General features: G+C 45.3%; 1 protein-coding gene across 1 annotated transcript in view; it reads left to right on the forward strand.

Annotated features, from left to right (window-relative positions):
- sdk2a (sidekick cell adhesion molecule 2a) overlaps positions 1-7936 on the forward strand; it is a gene marked incomplete at its 3' end in the record, with an annotated part of 72814 nt that extends 64878 nt beyond the window's left edge. Inside the window, exons 42-44 of the mRNA XM_083649180.1 lie at positions 394-538; positions 4180-4309; positions 7526-7936. Of these exons, the coding sequence (XP_083505306.1) occupies positions 394-538; positions 4180-4309; positions 7526-7936 (686 nt within the window). The remainder of the gene's footprint in view (positions 1-393; positions 539-4179; positions 4310-7525) is intronic.
- Between the last annotated feature and the right edge of the window lie 4492 nt (positions 7937-12428).

Here is a 12428-nt window from a genome sequence, read left to right on the forward strand (position 1 = left end):
AAGAAGTAACACTCAATGAGTCTAACCTTTTCAAATTGGTTGAGTGTGGTGTTTGTTTTTCACTCAGAACTTGCTCAAGCCTTAAAGAAGAACTATGCTGATTTATTTTGCACAAGATTTCATACATACACACATACAGTTTTGCAGGTCATTCATTTAGTTTGACAGTTATTGAGAGTTGTGGACCAGTGATGTCATTGAACTCAAATCAACTTTCAATAACTGTCGAAATAAATGAATGCCTTTAAAACTATTTACACTTTTGGTTTATGCTTGAGATCATGTGCAAAATAAATCAGCATTGTTTTTCAGTGAAGTTCTCCTTTATGGTTTAATGTGACTTACTTCATTCCACAACCCACACAGTGTCGTCCTCCTTCCTGCCCTGTCCAGGCAACCACTCCAACTGCACAGCGCTGCCTCTGACCCATGGAGAGATGGTGCGCCTGGACGAGGGACGCTTCCCGGCCCTGGAGCTCAACAACAGACGCCTGTCCGTCAAAAACTCCTTTTGCCGCAAGAACGGCATCTACACACGGTCAGTTACCAGTACCACCACCAGACACGCCATCAGTCATAACATCATCTATCAGCCATCATGTGGAATCTTTTGGGAAGTGTAAAGAGCACCCCCTGAAGGTGACCTGACGGAGCCAGATTTTTTAAGTAGGTAATTAGGGCCAACTAAATGGGCAAAAATGGTTAATTAGTAGCCAAAATGAGTGAACACAGGTTCAGCACCATGGATAGAGCTCCATTATTTAGCTACTGGAAGACACCTGAGTGGAAGAGCACAGGTGAGCAGAGTTTGAATCAGCCAGTGATCTCTGGAACAGCACACAGGTGAGCAGAGTTATAATCAGCCAGTGAAGTGGACTATGAACCCTCAGGAAGGGGGGAGGGGGAGAGCAGAGGCTGCATGCCAACTCTGCATGCAAACCGACTACAGTAGTCACACACTGCCAGTCACACAGGGGTGGGTATTCAGCTAGTGTCGTTAACTCGGATGTCCGGGTAGTGCAGCGGTAGAATCCCATGCCTACCAACATGAGGGCCGCAGGTTCGAGCCCCCTGTGTTCCTTTCGGCTTGGTCGGACATCCAAGTTTACTTGTGATACTTATACAGTTTGTTACTTGTGATACTGGCGAGAATACTTAATGCAGTGTTGTTTGTATTAGCCTGTCAGTCTTGAGACAACGAACCAAGTCTCTAGGAGTCCGGCTGCTAATTTCAGCCCCCATCTGCTCCCCTCGTTGATATTCTACGTGTGTCTGAAGCAACAATTTATATCAAAAGACAACACAATGCTAGCCAGTTAGCATTCATGAGCTTCTGCATGTGCTCTTTGTCTGTCCATCACAGCCTTAAACAAAGGGTGCTTATGGGCCAGAGCAGGCCATCGTCCTCTGGCCTTCGGCCCAGAACTTGTCTCTCTAGTGCGGAGCTGTGAGAGCAATCTCAATATAAAGTACAGCCGTGTCTGTCCGAGGACATGCTCTGCCACCCAGCAGGACTTTGGCTGACTGGCTCTTTGCTAACGTTTAGGTAAACATTAGATAAGAGGAATTTCACAAAGCCTGCGGTATGAGAAGCAAAAGGCAATGTCCCGTGCTGCTGTGTGGGGGAGATTGGTCACGCATTGGGTGGCTGGACGGCAGGACGGGTGCTTCATAGTCTGCTTCCTGCTGTAGCGGAAAAATAGACGTTGGCATTGCAGTGCACCGAGCGGGGGCAGCTTTCTACTTCCGCATTGACGCCAACCCGGGAGTAGCAAAAAACTGCAACTCCTCGAATGGCCACTTGAGGCTGGCTGCAAGAGCGAGTCCACCCGTTTAGAGTAAACTAGACGATAAAGCAGACTATGTTTTGGGCGTGATCGACAGCTCGCCTGTCCAGTGATCCCCCGGTCTCGCTGCGCGAAAACCAAGATGGCGGCGGGCAAAACGCCAAACTAGAGGCTTCAAAATGTGAGTCCACAAAGCAATGGGTAACATCACACACACACTCTGTCCATCTCTTTCTGCAGTCTATGCAGTGTAGCCATTGGTGTGCACATTCTAATGGAATGTGCAGGATGGACGGGGTGCATCCAGGGCAGGGGGGAGTGTCTGCCATTTTCTCCTTGACCAAAGAGGCCAAGGATGGGGATCAAAGGGTCCGTGAGCTGCTGCCTCCCTTTGAAGAGCTCCAGGCTGCTAGTAGCGTAGCGTCCTCTCTGCTAATGATGTGTGGACTGAAGAGCAGGAGTGGGAGGGCTTCCCATGGGCGATGAAAGGGTGAGTGAGAGAGAGGGGTGAGGTAGACGGGTAAGGAAGGAGAATACAGCGGCGCTGCTAAATAATTCAACGCTCACTGGCAGCATTTTGGACTGCGCTGGTTAGCGGGGCTCCGTGGCCCCTCCCCCGCACTCACGTGGCCCCGGCCCCATCCTTTGTCTGCCTCTGGCAGCCTCCTGTGTATTCTGAGTAGATATGTTATCTCAGCACGTCAACCCCTTTAACCCAGACGAGATGTCCCTTTGCTCTGTCACCCTTTCATGGCCGTCCCGATCGTCACGTTGTGTCTTCTGAGCTTGCCCTTCTTGACGTTCTTGACATGACGATTTAGCACCGGCATCAACCTCAGCGCATGTTTATTTTTATTTGACAGCTTGCCATGGTTGTCTGCTCCGTGACTTCATCTTATAGTTGACATCGCAGCGCTCTGTGCTTGTCTGTTCCACCCCCACATACAATTTCCCAATTCAAATCATTTAAATTCTTTTTTTTCTTTTTTTCTGTTTCATATCAATCCTGGTTCATAAACTTCCATATTTTTGCAGAATCTGACTACAGAAACTCTTTTGATGTTGTTACCTCCGCTGACAGAGTTGCACGGCCAGGTCATGTTTTTGCCCCGTTTTGTTTGTCTGTCTGTTTGTTTGTCGGCAGGGTATCTCAAAAAGTTATGAACGGATTTCCACAAAACTTTGTAGAAAAGCAGGTCATGGGGCAACTTAGAAGTGATTAACTTTCCACGCCCACTAGCCAAAAGGGGGCGTGGCAATGGGTGTAGCCAATCACAAAAAGGTACTTAATTTCCAAACGGATTCACATAACATCATGAAACCACTTTCCACACCCACTGGCCAAAAGGAGGCGTGGCCAATCAGAGAAAAAGTGCCTAAAAAGCTTTGTAGAAAGGTTGGCGGAGGTATGCACTGTACCAGGTGTCCTCTAGTTTTAGCACGAGTTTCATTCTGAACCCATTGATGTAGTCCAGTGATGTGAGGGAACTCAGTGGTCCAGGCTTGGCCCGCTGATATGGTCCAATTCAAGATTTCTCAGCAGACCTTGAGCAATGCAGCACCCATTACTGCAGAAGAAAAATAATTATCCATACAGATGTTTCTGCCCGCTTCGCTTTATGGACTTTAATGACTGGAGCCAAGAGAGGCTCGGGGTCGTCTTACTTGACCTGTGCTCATAAAATAGGTTTATAATACCTTGCTGAGCTCAGGGGGTCATGCTTCGTTATGCACTCATCCTCCATGAGGTCCTCATCTCCTGACGGAGTCTGTAGCTTCACTCTGCTCTAATCAGTTGGGCGAATTCTTTCGAGAGGATGCTCGTATCTTCTCGCACAGCATCCTGTGTGCTCCGAGCAGACGCTTTGCACAGATCAGAGGCAATTGTGGGCCAATTATGGGCTCCCATACATGTACAATGTATCCAGCGGCTTCACCAGAATGCACAAATAATCCAGCCTGTTGTTACCGTCAGGCTCCCTCTGAGCTAAGCTATCTCCAGGATCATTTCCTTAATGGAAGAGTGTGCACTGAGCATGAGCGCCTCAATCCCACTGAAGCCCCCTGTGGGATGTGTGGAGCTTTGCGCTTTATTTTTAGAACCATTTTGCAGCCTTGCATGAGTCATCAGACTGTTAGGTGTCACTCAGTCACACGGCTCACAGAGCTTTTCTATTCCCACCAAAATGTCTTCTCAGAGGGAAGTCTAGCAGATCTGTTTCAGATCCCCAGAGGGAGATAAGATTATGATCAAAATTAAACAGTATGGCTTGCTTTATACCACTAGCGCTCTCTCTCTCTCTCTCTCTCTCTCTCTCTCTCTCGCTCTGTCTCTCCTCCCTCGCTCTCTCCCTCTCTAACACACTCTCTCTCTCTCCTTCTTCCTCTGCAGCTCTCCACCAAGACCCAGTCCCGGCAGCCTGCACTACTCAGATGAGGATGTCAGCACTAAGTATAATGACCTGATCCCAGCAGAGAGCAGCAGTCTGACGGAGAAGCCCTCTGAGATATCCGACTCTCAGGTATGCACCGACCCAGCCCGGCTCCCGGCTCCTGTCTCCTCTCTCCACGCCTGGAATAGACAACCGGTTGAAAGTTTTAAGTGAAATTCAACTGTCCGAGTTTCTCAATGTGAGAGGGTCCTCCGGGGTAAAGTGATAACCTCTCCAAACTAAAAAAAAAAAAACTAAACTAAAGAAAGACTTTCTCACTCTCGCTGTCTAGCCTCTTGACACCTTCAGCTATTTCTATTTTTCATAATTGCTGCTTTGCTAGGAGCAGGAATAGCATCTCTCTGAAGAGCACTCGTATCCCTGCTCTCTCCGTTGAAAATTGATATTATTATGAAGTAGCCTTTCTCAGAACAAATGAATGACAGTCTGATAGACGACCTGTCTCAAAAGCATCAACTCAAAATTAAATGTTCTCTCTGTTGACATATGGCCTGTCACGGCTGACATCTCCGGGTCTGACTCTGGCTTCTTCTGACTGATTCCCCTCATGGGAAGGAAGAACGGGGCAGATTCTCATGTCTCAAGCCTCTCGACACGTCTTCAGCACAAATTAATTCTCCTCAAACAGGAAGTGTTATGTATCTGGTTCCAGTTCCTCTGTTCATATGCTGTGTGCGTGCGTGAGTGTGTGTTTGTGTGCGTGTGTGTGCGTGTGTGTGTGTGTGTGTTTGTGTGCGTTTGTGTGCGTGTGTGTGTGTGTGTGTGTGTGTGTGTGTGTGTGTGTGTGTGTGTGCGTGCGCGCGCGCGTGCGTGTGTGTGCGTGTGCGTGTGTGGAATAGGGAGTTCCAGAGAAGTGACAGGCAAGCAGGGAGTGATGAGGGATGATAGAGACGAGCAGAGAGAAGTTGATAATAGAGTGCCAAAGTCACGCAAAAGAACCAAGGGATTTTCCGCCATTCATTTTTTGACTTGGTCAAACCAATTCAGCTATACTTAGAATCAGCAGAGACCATGTAACATTTCACTCGGACCCAAACAAACAAACGCTGAAGAAGCAATGTTTTAATGTTGTTGTTTTATGTTTTTCACATATGAATGGTTCCCCCCCCCCCAATGTTTTTAGCTGCGACCAGCAGCTCTATAAGTCACTCTGTCAGTTGGTTGGTTTAGTTTACAAAAAGTTCACCACCCTTTAGCGGCCACAGTTTTCGCCCTAAGAGGCTGAAATTTGGCATGGCATGGAGGTCAAGTGTGTGTGTGTGTGTGTGTGTGTGCGCGTGTGCGTGTGCGTGTGCGTGTGCGTGTGTGTGTGTGTGTGCGTGTGTGTGTGTGTGTGTGTGTGTGTGTGTGGTATATGACCAACTCCCTCAACAACCCATATGAGAGCTTGGGAGAAGTACCCAGCCTGAGAGAGGTGCAGACTGCCATAAGGAAGATGAAGAAGAACAAGGACGCTGGGCCAGATCTCCTCAGCCACATCCATGTCCTGCTCCTCAAAATATGGGAAAAGGAGGAAACTTAACTTAAGGATGCCGTAATTGTCTCCATCTTTAAGAAGGGTGTCAAGGCAGAGTGCGCAGAAATTACCGCGGCATTTCCATTGTGTCCACCAGTGGGAAAACTCTCGGTCTCAGAGTGGATTTCGTCCACATAGGGGCACCACGGACATGATTTTAACTCCTCCTCGGCAGAAAAATATCATGAACAAAATCAACCACTATACATGGCCTTCATAGATCTCACCAAGACTCTGTGACATGTCAGGCCCTCTGGTTGGTTCTGGCAAAAATTAGCTGCCCAAACAAATACATCAAGATCCTGAGACTGCTGCATGACAACATGTCAGCCACAGCACTCAGTGGCAGTAATGATGATGATGATGATGATGATGGTGTGTGAAGGTGTGTGTTTGTGTTCATGCCAATTGGCTAAAAGGAAGGCGGGGCTTACATTTCCAAATGCAGGGCGGCAGAGTCGGGTTGGCTGCCCCTGCCGTCCTGCATTTCTGAAATGTGCATATGCGGTCGCAGCTATTGCGAATTTGCTTTGGTTTTGTTTTAGTTTGGGTCTGAGTGAAATGTCATATTGAACAAGGGAAATTATTTGTATAAGCATTTAAAAAAATATCTATGGAAAAATGAATGGCGGAAAATCCTGTGGTTCATATAACTAACCCAGAAGAGGGTGTGACTTTGGCACTCTATATACAGCAGCTCAAGAGAGCTCCCCATTTTGTAAATGAGAAGATGTGTCCTCCCTCACCCGGCCCTGGCCTATTTATCTGGTACCTGCACAGTCAAAACATTGTTCACCCGGCTTAGAATAAACATTGTTCTCCTGGGAGCCGCAGACCGGTGTTATTCTTTTCCTCTGCGTAGCCTCCCACTGTTTACCTGCCACTTGTGCAAATAAATGGACCCGCCGTGCTTCAACATCTGTCGGGCTATAATCCCTCAGTGGAGCGGAGGATGGTGGGGGGGGGTGGGTGGGGGGGGGGGGGGGGCTGGATATGCACACACTGCCAAACAATTTGGACTAATTTGCTCTCTTTTGTTAAACATTTCTGTTTCCTGGCCGGTACAATGTGCTGAAACGCAATAAAAGTGACATGATTTACCCATCGAGACATTTATAGCTCACAAGACGGATGGCTTAATATTATCATCACACAAGCAATCCTTGATGCTTTAAACATGGCCTCTGTCCATTTCCAGGACATGTGTATACGTATCAGATCAGCACACACATGGTTTAATTAGATTTATGATTCTTACATGGTTTACATAGGTTTTCAGTAGTCTCTCTGAGTAGATATGTGCTACTGTGTTGTGAATGGCTTGGTACAGTGTGTTTACTTTCACTAAGAAAACTGCGATAATAGAACTAGGTTTGAAAATCTTGCTGTCGTTATGCTGTGCTGTAAATGTACACTGCCAGTCAAAAGTTTGGACACAGCACTTTTTTTTTTTTTTTTTTTTACTAATAGCAAAGAAAGACATCAAAACTATGAAATGGCACAAGTGTGATTATGCAGTGACCCAGTGTTAAACAAATCAAAACTATCTTTTGAAGCTTTGAAGAGAAATTCATACATAGGCATCAACTTCACTATTTATACTTGTCAAGCATTTAAGCAAAAGCCTTTCTAGAAAAATACTGAAACCAGTATCAATCAGGTGTGTCCAAACTTTTTACTTTGATCATCTGTTTACGAATCTAATTTAAATATTTTAGTTTTCCCGCTATCTGCTGTTGTTTTTCTAACATGATCTCCTGTCCTCACAGGGCAGTGACAGTGAATATGAGATGGATCAGAGCCGGCAGAAGACCCACTCCTTCGTCAACCACTACATCAGCGACCCCACCTACTACAACTCGTGGCGGCGGCAGCAGAAGGGCGTGTCCCGCCCGCCGGCGTATGGCTACTCCCAGCCCGAACCCCTGGTGGAGCAGGAGTCCCGGCCGCAGCCGCCCCCGCTGCCCCCCCTGCCCCCTCTGCTGCCCCAGAGCGCCCCCTCCCCGCAGCCCCTGGGCCCGGGCCAGGGCACTCTGTACAGGTCCAAGGGCAGCCGGACTCCCACCCCCTCCCTGTTGTCCTCTGAACCCCCCAGCCAGCACAGCACCCTCTACAGGCCCCCCAGCAGCCTGGGCTGTGCCTCTCAGCCCCCCACCGCTGGCTTCTCCTCGTTTGTTTGACGAAAGAGGGGAGGCCTCTTTTGTATAGCTCGCTTTCCAATAACAACAGGACCCTGAGGACAAGTCTTTAATTTGGTTGTTGTTGGTTTATTCGTATTTTTGCTTTCTTAATTTTATTTTTGATTGCTTGTTTTCTTTCTGTCTTACTGACAGAGTTGTTGCTCAGTATTAAGCATTGCAGGCATCTTGAATAGCGTTTTCTCCTCTGTGAAGAGTGTGTGCATGTGCTGTGTGTATGTGTGTTGAGTGTGTGTGTGTGTGTGTGTGTGTGTGTGTGTGTGTGTGTGTGTGCGTGCGTGCGACTGCGTGCGTGCATGTGTGTGTGTGTGTGTGTGTGAGTGTGTATGATTGGTTAAACCATGTGATATGCATTTTCTGAAAAAGACAATCATTTGAGAGTTTCTTTGTGTTGCTTCAGTACACTTATTTTAAGGTACAACCATATATGTAAACAAGGGAGAATCTGAGATTCTGAAAAAATAAATCCTTGTTTTAAAAACACTGTATTATTGTTCAAGATGAATGACAGCTTTATGGCAAAAGGATTGACCTTGGAACTATCGAATATGGACTACTTGGCTTGAGACTGGACAATGGAAGCACTGACTCTAATATGGAATGAGACATTTGAAAAAAGGATGAACCAATAGAGAGACATGGAGAAAGGCACTAGTGGTCGCTGCCTGCGACCCTCAGCTGCCTTTGACCTTTGACCTGCCTAATCATGTTGGATACTGCATACGTGTTTACTATATGTGATCCATATTGTTTATCAGATATTTGTATCAATCGGCTAAAAGCTCAACATTTTCTCAACACCACTAGTGACGATGTTATGAATCACATTAAAGCATTGTGGCACCTTTATAGTAGTCGGGGGGAATGTGTTGATTGTGTTCTGGTAGCCTACTCATACCAGGCGTAACTGGACGTTCATACCGGGGCGATTTTCGCAAATTCGCGTGACGAGATTACATACAAAGTCAATGCTAATGCATATATGTGATTTTGCCCTGGCTGCGCGAATGACGGTGGTGGCACACCAGCTGCGGCGCTATCGCATGTATTCACGTAGCTGGTCGCTCGGTGCTGCAGCTTGATTGGCTGGCTTGCTGTCTTTCCATTTTGAATTGGTCGATTTCAAATTGGCCCCTCCTCTTGTCGCTGTCGTCCGCCACCAGGTATTCCAGCATGCTTTGGAAGGCGATGAGCGACGTATCCAATACAAAATGAATGGGCAGCAGCGAGTCCAAACGTCCGTCAAAATTCGCTGTGGTGTGCACAAGCCATGACAGGCGAGTGACGCGAATATTTGCTGTGCTAATGACGTGATTTTCACTGTTCGACCGTTCGCTCGAGTTGAAATTGTTCAACTTTGGTGAATAATTTGCGCGAGTGAAGCTTATTTTCGCCTTGGTGTGAACACACGGTAAGGGTTCAGACAACTTGCTTTATGTGCACCCCTTTGCTTATAATGTTCGTTACAGTATTTGACTAAGGAACTCAAGCACAAAGGCTCTTGGTTCAAATGACACTGTACCCTCACAGCTGTACCAACTGTAATGTCTGTCAAACAAGATTAGTCCAAGATTAACGAACTTTTTTGGTCAGGTGACAACGGCATGAACAGCAGTAGCCTAGTGTAAGGTAGAGGTGAACATTAAATGAACAACATAAGCCAACTGTAAATGTTGATTTTTCATCAGTGACCTCAGCTCATTGTCATCAGCGATCTCAAAACTATAAGAAGGCATGACCAAACAGGAAAGACAACATCAAATCGGAGCACCAGTCAGAATATCTTGGTCTTCTTATGAGATTAAAGATGAGATCATGTTTATGTGCGTTTATTTGGGCGCCTCTTTTTGTGATGGGGCCCATGGGAAACAGGATGCTTTGTATATATCACCCATATCCGTCATGTGTGGAATGCATCACCAAGGAGTCGGACCCATCTGTGAGATTATATGTGTCAGACATGATATGCTCAGTACAATTGTTATGTTACAGTATAACATGGCATTGATATGACGACTGATTGGAAATGTGTGTTCCATGCTTACAGTGCACATACTATTCTGCTGTTCAGAGATGTTGAATAATGCTTTTACTTTATGAACGTTCAATGGGACATTGCTATGCGGGAGTTGGACCTATAGTGGATAGAGTCAAACTGACAATCTTCAGGGTCCGGAATATCTTATTGTCTTGTTTCCAGTGTGGACATCACTGTATTACATCTTGAAGGAAACATGATGGACCTGATCATGGTAGTTCTCCACAATAAATTATTCTATTTTGTAATGGATTTTCTTCATGCCTCAACATAAGAATATCGTGGAATATTAGGGGGAATAGTGTATTCTGAAACATGACAACATAATTGAAATCATAGAAGAAGAAGAAGAAGAACACAAAAACCTCATTGGATTTGGTTGGGTGTTCTTTGCATGGGCTCAGAGACACAGTGATTGTTGCTGACACTTGATCCTACAGTGCAGAAATGGCCTGATTCTCTCAGCCACAACAGAGACAGAACGGGATGAGTTACAGCGAAGAATTTAAAGAAGAACCCGATCCAGTGCAAGCATGCTTAAAAGCTGGGGGAGGGTGGGAGGAGTGTGCCTGGATAATCTCCTTATTCCAGGCCGGAAAACATTGATCTTAAGCAGAGGTGAAGGCAAAAGGGGGAAGGGGGGGTCAAGTCAAGTCACGGGTAAATAGCTGCTTCCAGAACATCTTCATTTGCCCTCCAAAAACTAAATGACAAAATAAATTGGCAGTACAAATCAAAATGGCAGATTGTTACATTGGCAAAATATATTTTGATGTATGGAGGAGAATAATGGCTCACTATTCCATTAGTTCTGAGTTAAATTCAAATTTAGCAAAGTGGAGAGTGGATTAGACTAAAATGTATTTTCTTCTGTTTCTCTTCAGTTAGCTCAGTGTGACGGTTGGCATTCCAGAAGGAACACTTAAAACACAGTCATCACAGTTCCCTCTGATTAGATATATACTTCACGCTAATGGGAAAGAATTTGAACATAAAATTCACTCGACGTTCCTTCAGAAATAACTGGCTCAATTATGTAATGTCACACACTGCATAGGCACTATATTTAAAATAGCATTATTGCATAAAACAAAATTATGATCATGCTTACACACAGATACAGACACTGCTACAAATCTATTTAGTTTGGCAACTTCAATATTCTCACAGGGCTATCTTAGATGTGTTCTCATTTTGGCTGCTTGTTAGAATTCACAGAACATTTGCAGCATACTATAGCTCATCTTGACTGGGAATTGCAAAATGTGTCTTATAGGTCAAACTCATGATGCATGTGAATGATACAGCAGGAATTTGGAAGTTACAGCTGAAAGAAAACAACATATTTCAAACTGTGGTGATAAACAAAAAATCCATGTCTACTGGACATAGAGAGGTCATTGGGTTTATTAGGGAGTTTCACTCGGACACAGCAACAACATGGCCTTCATCCTCAGCCATAACATAGGGCCCTTCTTGTAGGAGATGTTGACTGGTGGTGAGAGGGACGTGCCCATAAGACAGGTGGTGCTTCGGTTCTTTTCCAACCAAAGAGTAGAGACCTTGAGATTGAATTGACAGCAGGGACAGGAAAAGCCATCCTCGGCTGTGGAAGCTGGCCAAAGCTCCAAGATGGAGATGAGAGTGGTGGCAGAAGCACAACAGCTGTAGTTCTGAAATCATTTCCATGGAATAGGGGAGGTCAAGGTATCCGCAGGCTGATGATGGAGAAGATACGGTAGGCCTATTATATTTAAAACTAGTTTTTAGATAGGCTTATTATATTTAAAAGTAGTTTTAGATAGGCCTATTATATTTAAAACTAGTTTTAGATAGGCCTATTATATTTAAAACTAGTTTTTAGATAGGCCTACAGTATTATATTTAAAACTAGTTTTTTGAGATATCCTGCTGACAAACAAACAGACAGATAAACGGGAGTGAAAACATAACCTCCCGGCCAACTCTGTTGGCAGAGGACGTAATATTGCAATTACTGAAAACACAGTATAACAATATTTAATGTGGCATTTTTATGGAGCCAACTCGCTAAGCTTAGTTTAATTCAGTCTCTCAGTACCAACACTGCATGTAATGTCAAGAAAGTTGTTATCTTTTTTTTCTTCTTGGCAGCTAATTGCTCAGAAGATGTCTCATTAGGCTTTATGATGGCCTGGAACAACCTGGTCATTCTTGACAAGCTGACCATTAGGCCAGAGGTTCTCAAATGTTTTTCAGCCAAGGACCCCTTACAAGATAGAAAATATATCAGGGACCCCCTCATTCTGATTTGTGATTTTGGGCTAAGCTTAATTGTTTCCACGGTATGCTTGACTTTTAAATTGATAGGTGTGTTAGATTAGAATGTAATCCATGAACCATTTTAGATTTTAGATCAGTCTGATGAAGAGCTTTGCTCACTTTTTTGGGTGTTTG

The sequence above is a fragment of the Poromitra crassiceps genome (assembly GCF_964638095.1).
Source record: "Poromitra crassiceps genome assembly, chromosome: 13".
Taxonomy (NCBI): domain Eukaryota; kingdom Metazoa; phylum Chordata; class Actinopteri; order Beryciformes; family Melamphaidae; genus Poromitra; species Poromitra crassiceps.